The following is a 16,742-nucleotide window of genomic DNA, read 5'->3' as shown; positions in this document are numbered from 1 at the left end:
CAGAGAAATACCAACTTACACAAAGTATGCAATGCAACTGAAAGAAAATGGGGATCAAACTCCTGACAAATGGGTATATAATACGAAGACCGTAACCGCTTGGCCAACGAGGAATCGCTTTCTTAATCGTAAACTTAGTGTATTGACTTAACTTTATGTTATTCTTTTGTTGTCACTTCTAAATGCCATAACACTGTGTGCTACCTATGGTTCAGTTTGGAGGTCAGCGATGTTTTTGTACTTTTAATAATGGAACGGTCGGTTGTTTAAGGTAATGTTATTCAGTTTGATAGTGGTTATTACCTAAAAAAAGCAAAGTAATTCATGTTGATTTTCCTAATTGGTAGAGTTTATAAACTGAACCCTCAAACTGCATGCGCATTTTTGGTTTGCTGCCCACGTGATGATAGCGTCTAAAAATACTTCACGTCTCCTTCTATATTTATCAGTGTTTACAAAAATAAAGCGTTGCAACGGTTTTTAAAAGTTAATGAGAAAAACTACAAAAACTCAAATGTTCCAGTAATTGTGGTAACTAAAAACTGGTCAACCATTATGTTTCATGTAAATATATGAAACAGTGGTGGCATTTTACCTTTAGGTGATAAATTATTTTAAAAATCACAAATCACAATGTGTGGGTTAGTCACTTTAATGGCTTTTAGTGATAGCTCTAGAACTGTTTTAGAAGCTTCAGTTGCTTGTATCAGTCATTAGTGAAATTTTACATGTTCAAAATATTGATATTGTTTTCAGTCCAATAATACATGATAATTTCACTTCTGGTAATAACAATGTCAGTGACAGTAAATGGAACTTTCATGATTTTCTTGTCATCTTCAACAGTGGCTCCATGAGGATAGGTAATGATATGATGATATTTACAAAAAAGAACTCTACACAGACCTGTCTGTTCCTGTCTAGAACGTTTCATACAGAGGAGAAAATAGAAGAGGTATGATTTTAAGCTTTGAGAAGGATGCTTTTATATGAAATTTGTTAATCCTGCCTAGGTTGCCTCAATTCAAGAAAAATTTGCTTTGCTTGGTTGTGAAAAATTGTGGAAAAAAATTATTTCTAAACAATTGCTCATCTAAATAGTAAAAATATAAAGGTCTTGATCAGATATTATGGAAATAAACTTCTTTTTCAGAGGGGAAGAAACTCAAATACTGGAACAACTTCAATTTATTATCCCCCATGAATGGGGAAGCTTATAGCCGCCGCTTTGTTCGTCCGTCTGTCCCACATTTCTTGTCCGAGTATTTCGCTGCAACCACAGGTTGAAATGTAGTAAAACTTCATAGGAAACTTCACTATCAAGAGGAGATAAGCATATTGTCTTTTTGTTCTAGTTGGAAGATTTTTAGTTCATCTGATTGCTCTGGTGAGTTTTTGTGATTGCTCGATGTCCGGCGTCCGACGTCTGTCGTCTTTCTGTCGTTCGTCAACATTTAGCTTGTATATGCGATAGAGGCTGTATTTTTCAACTGATCTTTATGAAATTTGGTCAGAATGATTACCTTGATAAAATCTAGGCAGAGTTCGAAAATGGGTTACAGGGCTAGCGCTGGGTTGAAAAAAGTTTGAGCCAAATATTTACGCCGTAGATCGAAGAGGCTCGCACGCCCATTTGCGTGTCCAAGACAGGGCTTTGGTGGGGTTCACAGGGGGCTGTGCCCCCAGAAGCTTTTGGGCTTTAAGTTATTTCAAATGCTTAGATTGCAACAGAAAACATCATTATCCACAAATGTTGAAACATACTAAATGCTTCATAACTGAATGGTCTGTCCTTGTGTTACGAATAATAAGCAAAACAGTGCATCAAGAATAAATTTATTTTTAACCAGGGGCCTCCGTGGCCGAGTGGTTAAGGTCGCTGACTTCAAATCACTTGCCCCTCATCGATGTGGGTTCGAGCCTCACTCGGGGCGTTGAATTCTTCTTGTGAGGAAGCCATCCAGCTGGCTTACGGCAGGTCGGTGGTTCTACCCAGGTGCCCGCTCGTGATGAAATAGTGCACGGAGGGGCACCTGGGGTCTTCCTCCACCATTAAAGCTGGAAAGGCGCCATATGACCTATCATGTGTCGGTGCGACGTTAAATCCAAAAAAAAAATTTTTTAACCATAGTTTATATCATTTCTCAATAAAGTAACTGTATATAGGCTTGCATGCCCATTTGCGTATCCGCTATCCATAACAGGGCTTTGGTAGGGTTCACAGGGGGCTTTGCCCCCTAATACTTTCATAAATGGGCTATTTTGGGGTATTTCAAATGCTTAGATTGCAGCAGAAAACACCATTATCCACAAAATTAATGTTGAAACATATTAAATGCTTCATAACTGAATGGTCTGTCCTTGTGTAATAATAAGCAAAACAGTGCATCAAGGATGGATTTATTTTAAACCATAATTTATATCATTTTTCAATGAATTAACAGTATATTATATACATGTAGCTACTGGGACAACTCTTAAGCAATGTTTTAATTTATCAGTTCTGAAATAAATCACAATAACTTTCAAGTAATCCACAAGCAACCAAGGAAAGTCTATTTTCCGGGATCGGGACATTTGCGCCCCCCCCCCCCCCCCCACCCCCGTGCTTATTTCTTTATTTCTGAAACGGACATTTGTCCCCCAATAGTTCTGTCCCCAAGTAATCTTTTGGGATCTTGATACATGACATTCGTCATATTTTAGGGGACAGTGGCTTTCTATTTTCCATTTTTTAGCTGGATTTAGAGTCATAGTTTCACTTTTCACAGTTTTGCTTTCTTTGGAGGTAAACTACCTGATTCAGAACTAAGTTTCTCCGCCATAATGACAAGCAAGAAATTAATTTAAAAACATTTTAATATATACTTATTGCCATCAATAATGAATTACTCATTCAAATAATTTTATTTAATCAATCTTTTTTGAACAATAAAGATCAAATTTTAATCTTGTCTTTTGATGAGATAATAACAGAAGGACCAATATTTTATTCAATCAAGGAACTTCAATCATGGCATGATTATACCACAAACAAACACCTTTGATCCATGTGTATTCATTAATCAGTGCCAATGTAGCTAAACAAACTGTGAGAGATGCTTTTAATTACCCCTGAGGGCACAGGTTTATTGTCACTTGATGGTGTTAATAATGGACCATGGACTCTGCCTCTTGTTTATTGCACGTTTGTCACAGTCTGTCTTGGCACTCTTTGGTCCAAAAATAACATTTTATAAAATTGACTGATTTTAATTCTTAAAGTAGGTTATTTTAGAGTTTGAGCCATTTCTGAATTGTCTTGAGCCAAAATTAGCATTTTAAGCATTTTGCTCAAAATGCCCATTCCAGCGCTAGCCCTGGGTTATCTGGGGTCAAAAACTAGGTCACTAGGTCAAATCAAGGAAAAACATTGTGTATGTGATAGAGGCTGTATTTTTCAACTGATCTTCATGAAATTTGGTCAGAATGATTACCTTGATAAAATCTAGGCCGAGTTTGAAAATGGGTCATCTGGGGTCAAAAACTAGGTCACTAGGTCAAATCAAGGAAGAACCTTGTGTATGTGATAGAGGCTGTATTTTTCAACTGATCTTCATGAAATTTGGTCAGAATGATTACCTTGATAAAATCTAGGATGAATTCGAAAATGGGTCATCTGGGATCAAAAGCTAGGTCACTAGGTCAAATCAAGGAAAAACCTTGTGTATGCGATAGAGACTGTATTTTTCAATTGATCTTCATGAATTTTGGTCAGAATGATTACCTTGATGAAATCTAGACCGAGTGCGAAAATGGGTCATCTGGGATCAAAAACCAGGTCACTAGGTCAAGTCAAGGAAAAACCTTTTGTATGCGATAGAGGCTGTATTTTTTAAATGATCTTCATGAATTTTGGTCAGAATGATAACCTTGATGAAATCTAGGCCGAGTTTGAAAATGGGTCATCTGGGGTCAAAAACTAAACTAGGTCACTAGGTCAATTCAAAGAAAAACCTTGTGTATGCGATAGAGGCTGTATTTTTCAATTGATCTTCATTAAATTTGGTCAGAATGATTTCCTTGATAAAATCTAGGTCGAGTTTTAACATGGGTCATCTAGGGTCAAAAACTAGGTCAAATTAAAGAAAAATTTTGTGTATGCGATACAGACTGTATTTTTCAATTGATCTTTATGAAATTTGGTCAGGATGATTGCCTTAATGAAATCTAGGTCGACTTTGAATATGGGTCATCTGGGGTCAGAAACTAGGTCACTTGGTCAAATCAAAGAAAAAACTTGTGTATGAGATAGAGGCTGTATTTTTCAATTGATCTTTATGAATTTTGGTCAGAATGATTGCCTTGATAAAATCTAGGTCGAATTTGAACATGGGTCATCTAGGGTCAAAAACTACGTCACTAGGTCATATCTAAGAAAATGCTTGTTTAAGCTCAAGAGACCAATTTTTTGATCCAATCTTAATGAAAATTGGTCAGAATATTTGTTTCCATGAAATCAGTAGGTCAAACATGTTTTACACTGTTATGGTGTGTTTCTTAGGTGAGCGACCTAGGGCCATCTTGGCCCTCTTGTTTGAAAAAAAAATTGATGAGTTATTGTCATCACTTTATTGCGTCGACGTTGGCATTGCCTGGTTAAGTTTTGTGTTTAGGTCAGCTTTTCTACTAAACTATCAAAGCTATTGCTTTGAAACTTACAATACTTGTTCACCATCAATAGCTGACTTTGTACAGCAAGAAAGATAACTCCATCCTGCTTTTTGCAGAAATTATGGCCCCTTTTGTACTTAGAAAATATCAGATTTCTTGGTTAAGTTTTGCGTTTAGGTCAACTTTTCTCCTTAACCATCAAAGCTATTGCTTTAAAACTTAGAGCAGTTATTCGCCATTAAAAGCTGATTCTGCACAGCAAGTATGTACCTTAACTCTACATTACTTTTTGCAAGAATTATGGCCCCTTTTGGACTTAGAAAATATCAGATTTCTTGGTTAAGTTTTGCATTTACTTCTTAATGGTCAAAGCTATTGCTTTAAAACTTGGAGCTGACTCTACACAACAAGTAACATAACTCTACATTGCTTTTTGCAAAAATTATGGCCCCTTTTGTACTTAAAAAATCAGATTTCTTGGTTAAGTTTTGTTTTTAGGTCAGCTTTTCTCCTAAACTATCGAAGCTATTGCTTTGAAACTTGCAACACTTGTTCACCATCAAAAGCTGACTCTGTTAATCAAGAAACATAACTCCATCCTGTTTTTTGTAAGAATTATGGCCCCTTTTGGACTTATTATACAGAGACAAAAAAAAAATCAGATGAGCGTCTGCACCCTCAAGGCGGTGCTCTTGTTAACCAGGTTTTCATAGAAAACCAGTTATTAGATTGGGGTATGTTATCTTCTTCAAACTTGGTTTCCGCACAATAACTCTAGTTTGGAATAAGCTATAGACACCAAACTTGGCCTGTAAATAGATGAACAGGAGTCGAAGCTTGGGATTGCATTTGGGGGTCATTTGGGTGAAGGTCAAGGTCGCTGTTGCTGAAATGTTTCTGCACAATAACTAAATTTCATTGATGTATTGAAATTAAACTTGAGGTAGCCTATAGAAAAACCAAGGTTGGGATTGCATATGTTCAAGGTCAGTATAACTTATTTAATTTTCACACTTAGAAAATTCCATGGTGGCGCAGTGGTCTAGAGCATTGGGCCAAAAGCTACTTTTTAGTCAGTGGGACGGAAGGGCGTCTGTTCAGATCCTACTGAGATCCAAAAAAAAAATTTTTTTCTTTTTTAGCTCACCTGTCACAAAGTGACAAGGTGAGCTTTTGTGATCGCGCAGTGTCCGTCGTCCGTCCGTCCGTGCGTCCGTAAACTTTTGCTTGTGACCACTCTAGAGGTCACGTTTTTCATGGGATCTTTATGAATGTTGGTCAGAATGTTCATCTTGATGATATCTAGGTCAAGTTCGAAACTGGGTCACGTGCCATCAAAAACTAGGTCAGTAGGTCTAAAAATAGAAAAACCTTGTGACCTCTCTAGAGGCCATATATTTCACAAGATCTTCATGAAAATTGGTCAGAATGTTCACCTTGATGATATCTAGGTTAAGTTGGAAACTGGGTCACGTGCCATCAAAAACAAGGTCAGTAGGTCTAAAAATAGAAAAAACTTGTGACCTCTCTAGAGGCCATATATTTCACAAGATCTTCATGAAAATTGGTCAGAACATTCACCTTGATGATATCTAGGTCAAGTTCGAAACTGGGTCACGTGCCATCAAAAACTAGGTCAGTAGGTCAAATAATAGAAAAACCTTGTGACCTCTCTAAAGGCCATATTTTTCATGGGATCTGTATGAAAGTTGGTCTGAATGTTCATCTTGATGATATCTAGGTCAAGTTCGAAACTGGGTCACATGGGGTCAAAAACTAGGTCAGTAGGTCTAAAAATAGAAAAACCTTGTGACCTCTCTAGAGGCCATATATTTCATGAGATCTTCATGAAAATTGGTCAGAATGTTCACCTTTATGATATCTAGGTCAAGTTCGAAAGTGGGTCACGTGCCGTCAAAAACTAAGTCAGGTCAAATAATAGAAAAACCTTGTGACCTCGCTAAAGGCCATATTTTTCATGGGATCTGTATGAAAATTGGTCTGAATGTTCATCTTGATGATATCTAGGTCAACTTCGAAACAGGGTCATGTGCGATCAAAAACTAGGTTAGTAGGTCTAAAAATAGAAAAACCTTGTGACCTCTCTAGAGGCCATACTTTTCATGGGATCTGTATGAAAGTTGGTCTGAATGTTCATCTTGATGATATCTAGGTCAGGTTTGAAACTGGGTCAACTGCGGTCAAAAACTAGGTCAGTAGGTCTAAAATTATTAAAATCTTGACCTCTCTAGAGGCCATATTTTTCAATGGATCTTCGTGAAAATTGATCTGAATGTTCACCTTGATGATATCTAGGTCAGTTTCGAAACTGGGTCGCGTGCGGTCAAAAACTAGGCCAGTAGGTATAAAAATAGAAAAACCTTGTGACCTCTCTAGAGGCCATATTTTTCATGAGATCTTCATGAAAATTAGTGAGAGTGTTCACCTTGATGATATCTAGGTAAATTTCAAAACAGGGTCACGTACCTTTGAAAACTAGGTCAATAGGTCAAATAATAGAAAAACCTTGTGACCTCTCTAGAGACCATATTTTTCAATGGATCTTCATGAAAATTGGTCAGAATTTTTATCTTGATAATATTTAGGTCAGATTCAAAACTGGGTCACATGAGCTCTAATACTAGGTCACTATGTCAAATAATAGAAAAAACAACATCATACTCAAAACTGGGTCATGTGGGAAGAGGTGAGCCATTCAGGACCATCATGGTCCTCTTATTAGTCCCCTACTGGTTGAAAACCAGTTTCGGGGACTATAGGAATGCGCTTTTCCGTCATTCCGTCCGTCCGTCTGTCCGTCCGTCCGTCCGTCCGTCCGCAATTTCGTGTCCGGTCCATAACTCTGTCATCCATGAAGGGATTTTAATATTACTTGGCACAAATGTTCCCCATGATGAGACGACGTGTCATGCGCAAAACCCGGACCCCTAGCTCAAAGGTCAAGGTCACAATTTGAGGTCAAAGGTCAACAGGGCTTTTTTCCTGTCCGGTCCATAATTCTCCCATCCATGAAGGGATTTTAATATTACTTGGCATAAATGTTCCCCATGATGAGACGACGTGTCATGCGCAAAACCCGGACCCCTAGCTCAAAGGTCAAGGTCACAGTTGGAGGTCAAAGGTCAACAGGGCTTTTTTCCTGTCCGGTCCATAACTCTCCCATCCATGAAGAGATTTTAATATTACTTGGCACAAATGTTCCCCATGAGAAGACGACGTGTCATGCGCAAAACCTAGACACCTAGCTTAAAGGTCAAGGTCACAATTTGAGGTCAAAGGTCAACAAGGCTTTTTTCCTGTCCGGTCCATAACTCTCCCATCTATGAAGGGATTTTAATATTACATGGCACAAATGTACCTCATAATAAGACGATGTGTCATGCACAACTTTCAAACCCCTAGCTCAAAGGTCAAGGTCACACTTAGCAGTCAAATGTTAACATAGCATGAACAGGGTCTGTTTCGTGTCCGGTCCATAACTCTGACATTCATTAAGGAATTTTAATATCACTTAGCACAAGTGTTCCCCATGATGAGATGATGTGTCGTGCGCAAATCCCAGACCCCTAGCTCAAAGGTCAAGGTCACAATTGGGGGTCAAAGGTCAATAAGGTTTTTTCCCTGTCCGATCCAGAACTCTGTCATCCATCAAGGGATTACAATATTACTTGGCATAAATGTTTCCCATGATGAGACGACGTGTCATGCGCAACTCCCAGTACCCTAGCTTAAAGGTCAAGGTCACACTTTGAGATCAAAGGTCAAGAGGATTTTTTTCCTGTCCGGTCTATAACTTTGTCATGCAAAGCAGGATTTAGATATCAGTTGGCACAAATATTCCCCTGGATGAGACAACATGTCATGTGCAAGAACCAGGTCCCTAGGTCTAAGGTCAAGGTCATATTTAGAGGTCAAGGTCAAATTCAAGAATGACTTTGTACGGAACATTTCTTCTTCATGCATGGAGGGATTTTGATGTAACTTGGACCAAATGTTCACCACCATGAGGCACCCTTGTTTTTAGAATTACGTCCCTTTGTTGTTACTATAAATAGATTTTTCTTGTAACTTTTTTATTACTGGCGGTAGAGAAAAATCGAGACCACTTTTCTGTGGTACAGCATGCATGTTACATCCAATTTTTAGGTGTATTTTGACCTATCTCTACCTGGTAAAGAGTTTCTTGTGGACTTATATTATATAGATTTTTTTTTTTTTTTTTTTTAAAGATTAATTTCCCTTTGTTGTTACTATAAATAACTTACATGATAACATTTTTATAATCAGGCAAAAAAATTCAATATGAAAACAACTATAGGTTTTTATATATATAAATTTTAATCCAAGTGTTTTGTTATAGCATATTGTATATATAGTACAATATTGTTTATACAACATTGACAGATATCAGTTCATTATGTTATACTGCAGTAGAGAAAATTAGGTGCCTTCCAGTAGGGGACTTTGTATTGCATGGCAATACTTCATTCACTTGTTTTAGTCAAGGTCACAGTTACTAAAAATAGATATTTTCTCTAAAAATAGATTTTTTTTTCTCAATGTGATCATCAAAAAGGTGGTTTCCACTTTATATTTTTACTTTGGACTTAATTACTGCCACCAAACTTTGTGTACAGCAAGCTTATCTGAAAAATTAGCTTTGAATGTTATTTGGGGTCACTGTAACTAAAAATAGAATAATGGTTTCCACTCAATATCTTTGGTTTGGGTTCAGTTATTGTCAGTATACTTGGTGTGTAGATAGCATTTTTTAAACACAAAAGGTTGGGAATGTATTTGAGGCCACTCAGATCAGGATCAAGGTCAGTGTAGCTAAAAATAGAAAAATGGGGTCATATTTGAAATAAAAAATAGGTTTTTGTGCTTTGGAATGGAAGGGTGTTGGTTCATATCCCACTGAGATCCTAATTTTTTTTCTTTTTCGTTTTTCTCGGTTCCTGTTGAAAACTGGCCAGATCCCATTATGGGTTCCAGAGTTATGGCCCCTTAAAGGGCCAAAATTTGCTATTTTTAGCTTGTGAACACGATAGAGACAACATTTTGCAATCAACTTTAATCAAACTTGCACACAACTTGTATTGGCATAATATCTCGGTTCCTTTTGAAAACTGGCCAGATCCTGTCATGGGTTCCAGAGTTATGGCCCCTTAAAGGTCCAAAATTTGCTATTTTGGCTTTTGCAGCCATGCAGAGACTTCATTTATGGTTTGATTTGATACAAACTTGCAGAATATCTTCAACAACAATAAATGTTGGATTCCATGATGAATCTGTCAGATCCAATCATAGATTCCTGAGTTACGGCCCCTAATTGACCCCTAAAAGAGCCAAAATTTGGTGATTTTTACCTTGTGAACATGACAGAAGTGACATTTTATATTTGAACTAAACACACTTACACACAACTTAAGTCACAATAAGATCTCGGTTCCTTTCGAAAATGGCTAGATTCCATCATGGGTTCTAGAGTTACTGCCCCTGAAAGGGGCAAAATTTTCTGTTTTGGCCTTTTCAGCCATATAGAGGTTTCATTTATGCTTTGATTTGATACAGACTTGCACAGAATGATTATCTTGATGATCTCTAGGCCTGGATTGAAACTAGGTCATCAGGTCAGATCAAAGGAAAAGCTTGTTAACAGCCTAGGACCCCATTTATGACCCTATCTTCATGAAACTTGGTCAGAATGTTTATTTTGATGGTTCCTAGGCCAAGTTTGAAACTAGGTCATATGGGGTCAGAAACTAGGTCACCCAGTCAAATCAAAGGAAAAGCGCGTTAACACTCTTGTTCATTTGATGTGCATGAAACTTGGTCAGAATGTCTGTATGAAATATTTTATGATTTTTTTATCTGGGTCATGTGGGGTCAAAAACTAGGTCATCGGGTCAAATCAAAGAATAAGCTTGTTTACACCCGAAGGGAGGCATATTACTTTTCAACTGTCCGTCCATTCGTTCCTTCGTTTGTTAGTCACAACGTTAACTTTTTGCATGAAGGCACTTTACTCGCGAACCACTGCACCCATGACATTCAAACTTCACTTGCTGATAGTACTTATTGAGTACACCACCCCTACTGACTTTGGGGTCACCAGGTCAAAGGTCAAGGTCACAGGGGCCAACGTTAACTTTTTGCATGAAGGCACTTTACTCGCGAACCTCTTCACCCAGGACCTTCAAACTTTATTTGCTGATAGTACTTTATGAGTGCACCAACCCTACTGACTTTGGGATCACCAGGTCAAAGGTCAAGGTCACAGGGGCCAACGTTAACTATTTGCATGAAGGCACTTTACTCGCGAACCACTTCACTCAGGACCTTCAAACTTCACATGCTGATTTTTGTCTCCATGTAATCAGTAGGTAAAACATGTTTACACTGTTATGGTGTGTTACACAGGTGAGCGACCTGGGACCATCTTGGCCCTCTTGTTTAAAGAGCCTGTTGGCATGATCCAATTGAAAACCTGGTTTTCATGGAATTTTCACGTTTCTTGTTTAAAGAGTTATTGCCCTTCAATTAATCAACAGTACAGTAAAACACCGGTCGCTCGAGGTCGCAAGGGGATGAGCAAAATGCTCGAGTTATCCATGGTTTCGAGCGACCCAAACATTGACCAACATACGAAAAAAAATTTTTTTTACCAATTTTCATCGGGAGCATTTGCAGAGTAAACGGTGATTCGTAATAATAGCATACTTGTGACATTTAATTACAAACGTTATCTATGATAGACATTTCAATGTTTTTTGTAAATGGCACATGTGAAGAAACAACTAAGACTTTTTAATTTTTATTTATCAACAAGTGCATATCAGAATTATCATCTCAGTTTTATGAAAAGGCTTTATTATTTCCTTCATTTGCATGCAAACAACTGCTGATTAAAATTACTACGATCTCATAACTACCTTCTCGATCCCGAAAAAAAAAAATGTTTTAAGTGATCAGTAATCGATAGAAATTTGATAAATAAATCTTTTCTTCAGCCTTTTATCAATAATTAATCTCTTAATAAGATGAAATATACCGACAAACAAACATCTAAGATAGTTGGGGAGTAGATCACGCAATTCTCACAGTATGTGAAAATGTTCAACCGATACATTCTGACCGCAGAAGGTGTGAAAAATTTTGACACCTCTGCTCGAGTTTGCCAGAAGAAACGAAGAATAAATTAATACACAGGGACCAGGTGTCATGCTCGAGCGATTGAGTTATCGATGCTCGACCCAGCCATGGTAATTTCACATAGAAAATAGAAGGAAATCGGCCGGGACCACATGAATTGCTCGAGCGAGCCCGGGTGCTCGAGTCATCGATGCTCGAGCGAGCGGTGTTTCACTGTAGTATACTATAGAACAATTCTATATTTCTCAGCAACCACTGATTGGAATTTAGCCATACTTTATAGGAAGCCTTATTATCAAGCGGAGATGTGCATATTTATATCTCCCACCACACAGTGGTGTGGGAGACATATTGATTTACTCCTGTCTGTGTGTGTGTGTGTCTGTCTGTCACAAAGCTTGTCCGCACTCTTAAGTCAAACATTTCTCATCCGATCTTCACAAAACTTGAACAAAATGTGTTTGCAAATAAGTGCGCGGCTAAGTTTGATAACTAGCCAAATCGGCTCACGCACTTCTGAATAATGGCCCTTGAATTACCAAAAAACGCTCAGATTTCTTGTGCATTTTTGACACCAAAAGGACCCCTATACTACTTTAAAGTAGTATAGGAGTCCTTTTGGTGTCAAAAATAATGCGCATGCACTCTATTAGTATAGGGGGTCCTTTTGGGGTCCTTTATGTGCATGTGCTCTAAGTAAACAGTATATAAAGACTGACTTACTATTTAGATGATTAGGCAGTTGTGGGAGACATGCGCTTTTCTCAAAAGCAGCTCTAGTATCTTTGTGTTCTTGTTTTTTGATTTTTAGCTTGACTATACGAAGTATATGGCGAGCTGTCCTACTTGCCCCGGCGTTGGCGTCTTTCCACGTCCAAACCTTGGTTAAAGTTGTTTTACACTTTCTCTTTTTTCTCCTTATCTCTGTAATTACTTCATGGATTTGCTTTAGTTATTCCTCATCATTACCCATATCATATGGCTTAAGGGCCATAACTCTCACACAAATATTTTATGAATTATCCCCCCTTTTTACTTAGAATTTCAGTTAAAGTTTTGATGCACTTTCACTCTATCTCAGTTATTCCTAAATGGATTTGATTCAGACTGAAAGTAGTTGTTCCACATCTTCTTCCACACTATATGGCATAAGGCCCATAACTCTGGTACCAATATCCCCACTTTTATTTAGAATTTTAGGTTAAAGTTTTGATGCACTTTCACTATCTCAGTTACTACTAAATGGATTTGATTCAGACATAAAATAGTTGTTCAACATCATGACTCACATCATATGACACAAGGGCCATAACTCTTGCACCAATATTACATGAATTATCCCACTTTTTACTTAGAATTGCAGGTTAAAATTTTGATGCACTTTCATGATATCTCTGTTATTACTAAATTGATTTGATTCAAACTTAAAATAGTTTTTCGACCTTATCACCCAATCATATGACACAAGGCGCCCAACTCTGGCACCAATTTTTCATGAATTAAGCCCCCTTTTACTTAGAATTATGTCTCCCACCATGCAGTGGTTTGGGAGACAGTGGTGTGGAAGACATATTGATTAACTCCAGTCTGAACAAAATGTGTTTGACAATAAGTCCTAGGCCAAGTTTGATAACTAGCCAAATCGGCCCAGGCACTTTGGAATTATGGCCCTTGAATTACTAAAAATCGGCCTTTTTACTTTTGTACGTGCTCTAAGTCGAACATTTCTCATCTGATCTTCACCAAACTTAAACAAAATGTGTCTGATCATAAGTCCTCAGCCTGAACGAAATGTTTTTGACCATAACTCCTCGGCCGAGTTCATTAACTAGCCAAATCGCCTGAGAATTATGGCTCTTGAATTACCCAAAATCAGCCTTTGTACTCTTCAAAGGTATATTTGTAGTGAGTAAACAGTATATAAAGACTGGATTTTGATTCAAACTTGAAGTAGTTGTTCCACTTCATCACCCACATCATATGACACAAGGTGCATAAGTCTTGCACCAATATTTTATGAATTATGGCCCCTTTTTGCTTAAAATTATACATATATAGTGTTTTGATACACTTTATCTTTACCTCTCTTATTATGCCCCCCTTTGAAAAAGGAGGGGTATATTGTTTTGCAGATGTCGGTCGGTCGGTCGGTCGGACGGTCGGAATGTAGACCAATCCGTTTCCGGATGATAACTCAAGAACGCTTGGGCCTAGGATCATGAAAGTTGATAGGGAGGTTGGTCATCACCAGCAGATGACCCCTATTGATTTTGAGGTTTGTATGTCAAAGGTCAAGGTCACAGTGACCCTGAATAGTAAAACGGTTTCCGGATGATAACTCAAGAACACTTGGGCCTAGGATCATGAAAGTTGATAGGGATGTTGGTAATGACCAGCAGATGATCCCTATTGATTTTAAGGTCAGTATGTTAAAGGTCAAGGTCACAGTGACCCTGAACAGTAAAACAGTTTCCGGATGATAACTCAAAAACGCTTGGGCCTAGGATCATGAAAGTTGATAGGGAGGTTGGTAATGACCAGCAGATGACCCCTATTGATTTTGATGTCAGTATGTCAAAGGTCAAGGTCACAGTGACCAGGAACAGTCAAATGGTTTCCAGGCAATAACTCAAGAACGCTTGGGCCTAGTGTCAGGAAAATTGGTAGTTAGGTTGGCCATGACCAGCAGATGACCCCTATTGATTTTGAGGTCATTAGGTCAAAGGTCAAGGTTACATTGGTCAGGAACAGTTAAATGGTTTCTGATCTTCTTGTCCAAAACCATAGGGCCTAGGGCTTTGATATTTGGTATGTAGCAAAATCTAGTGGTCCTCTACCAAGATTGTTCAGATTATTTCCCTTGGGTCAAATATGGCCCCACCCCTAAGGTCACATGGTTTATATAGACTTATATAGGAAAAAACTTTGAAAAACCTCTTGTCCAAAACCACAGGGCCTAGGACTTTGATATTTTGTATATGACATCATCTAGTGGTCCTCTACTAATATTATTCAAATTATTCCCCTAGGGTCAGATATGGCTCCGCCGTGGGGGTCACATGGTTTACATATACTTATATAGGGAAAAACTTTGAAAATCTTCTTGTCCAAACCACAAAGACTATGGCTTTGGTAATTTGTAATGTAGCATCATTTAGTGGTTCTCTACCAAGTTTGTTCAAGTTATCCCTCTCGGGTCAAATATGGCCCCGCCCCAGAGGTCATATGGTTCATATAGACTTATACAGGGAAAAACTTAGAAACTTCATGTCCATAACTTACATCATTCAAATTTGGACCACATGTATAGTTTTGAGTGGCAAGATGAACCTTGACATGAGTTGACCTTGATCTTGACCTAGTGACCTACTTTCACATTTCTGTACCTACAGCCTTCAAATTTGGATCACATGCATAGGTTTGTGTACTGAAAAAAACTTTGACCTTGTTATTGACCTAGTGATACTTCCACATTTTTGAAGGTACAGGCTTCAATATTTGGACCACGTGCATAGCTTTTTGTTCCAAAATAAAATTTGATCTTGATTTTGACCTAGTGACCTGTACTTTCACATTTCTCAAGCTACAGCCTTTAAATTTGAACCACAAGCATAGTTTTGTGTTCCGAAATGGAATTTGTGTTTACAGTGAGCATATAATTTCTGTTCCTTGTGCAATTACTGAATGCATCAAGGGGGGCATTTCGTGTTCGACGAGCTCTTGTTACTTAATATTTTTGACACAGACTCAAGCTATTGTGCAATATTTTCATCCACCATTGGAGTCTTTAAACACTCCAGTGACAGCTCCAGTTTCCTCAGATGTGCCCAGTTTCACTATCCATCATCGAAATAGTCGAGTGCGCTGTCTACTGTGACAGAAGAATAGGTAGAGCTATTGGACTCGCCCATGCTTAGGTGTCCGCGTCGGCGTCCTGATTTGGTTAAGTTTATGTATGTAAGCTGGTATCTCAGTAACCACTTGTGGGAATTGATTGAAACTTCTCACACTTATTCACTGTGATAATCTGACTTACATCGCACAGGTTCCATAACTCTATTTTGCTTTTTAGTCCACCATCATCAGATGGTGGGCTATTCAAATCAATCTGCATCCGTGGTCCGTCCTTCCGTCCGTTAACAATTTCTTGTTATCGCATCTCCTCAGAAACTACTTGGGGATTTTGACCAAACTTTGTCAGAATGATGTATTGGTACCCCCTGAAAATCAGACTGGTTCAGCAATTTTTGAGTGAGTTATGGCCCTTTGTTTATTTTAATATATATTCTAATATAATTTTATATCCAGTAGCTCTCCAAGTAGTTAATTGGTTTTTTATGGCCTTACCTGTAGAAGGGTCATAAAGTCTGCAGACACTAATGAGATAAATTAATGATTCAAGTTGTTCATTATTTTCCTATTACACCTCAGCAGTGAATGGACTACCCTAGTAGATTGATGATTAATTTGTTTAGTACTCAAATTTCTGGGTTTAATTATTAGTTATAATATAAGTAATTATATTTGCATTCTTTGTTTCCATAATAAGAAAAAAAAATGAATATAACTCATTAATGGTGTCATCTCTCTTGTTATGTCTCCCACCACAGTGGTGTGGGAGACATACTGATTTACTCCAGTCTGTGTGTCTGTCTGTCACAAAGCTTGTCCGCACTCTAAGTTGAACATTTCTCATCGGATCTTCATCAGACTTGAACAAAATGTGTTTGACCATAAGACCTCGGCCATGTTCGATAACTAGCCAAATCGGTCCAGGCATATTGGAGTTATGGCCCTTGGTTTACCAAAAATCTGCCTTTTTACTCTTGTCCGCACTCTTTAAGACGAACATTTCTCATCTGATCTGCACCAAACGAGAACAAAATGTGTTTGACCCTAAGACCTCGGCCAAG

General features: G+C 38.0%; 1 protein-coding gene across 1 annotated transcript in view; it reads left to right on the top strand.

Annotated features, from left to right (window-relative positions):
• The window catches only part of LOC123533211 (ATPase MORC2A-like), a 361,550-nt gene that overhangs the window by 73,330 nt on the left and 271,478 nt on the right, over nt 1-16,742 (top strand). The window contains 1 exon segment of the mRNA XM_053519548.1: nt 847-955. Coding sequence (XP_053375523.1) covers nt 847-955 — 109 coding nt within the window.

The sequence above is a fragment of the Mercenaria mercenaria genome, chromosome 12 (genome assembly GCF_021730395.1).
Source record: "Mercenaria mercenaria strain notata chromosome 12, MADL_Memer_1, whole genome shotgun sequence".
NCBI classification, from domain to species: domain Eukaryota; kingdom Metazoa; phylum Mollusca; class Bivalvia; order Venerida; family Veneridae; genus Mercenaria; species Mercenaria mercenaria.
Note: the sequence above shows the minus strand (reverse complement) of the source record. Positions and strands in the feature narration are given on the sequence as shown.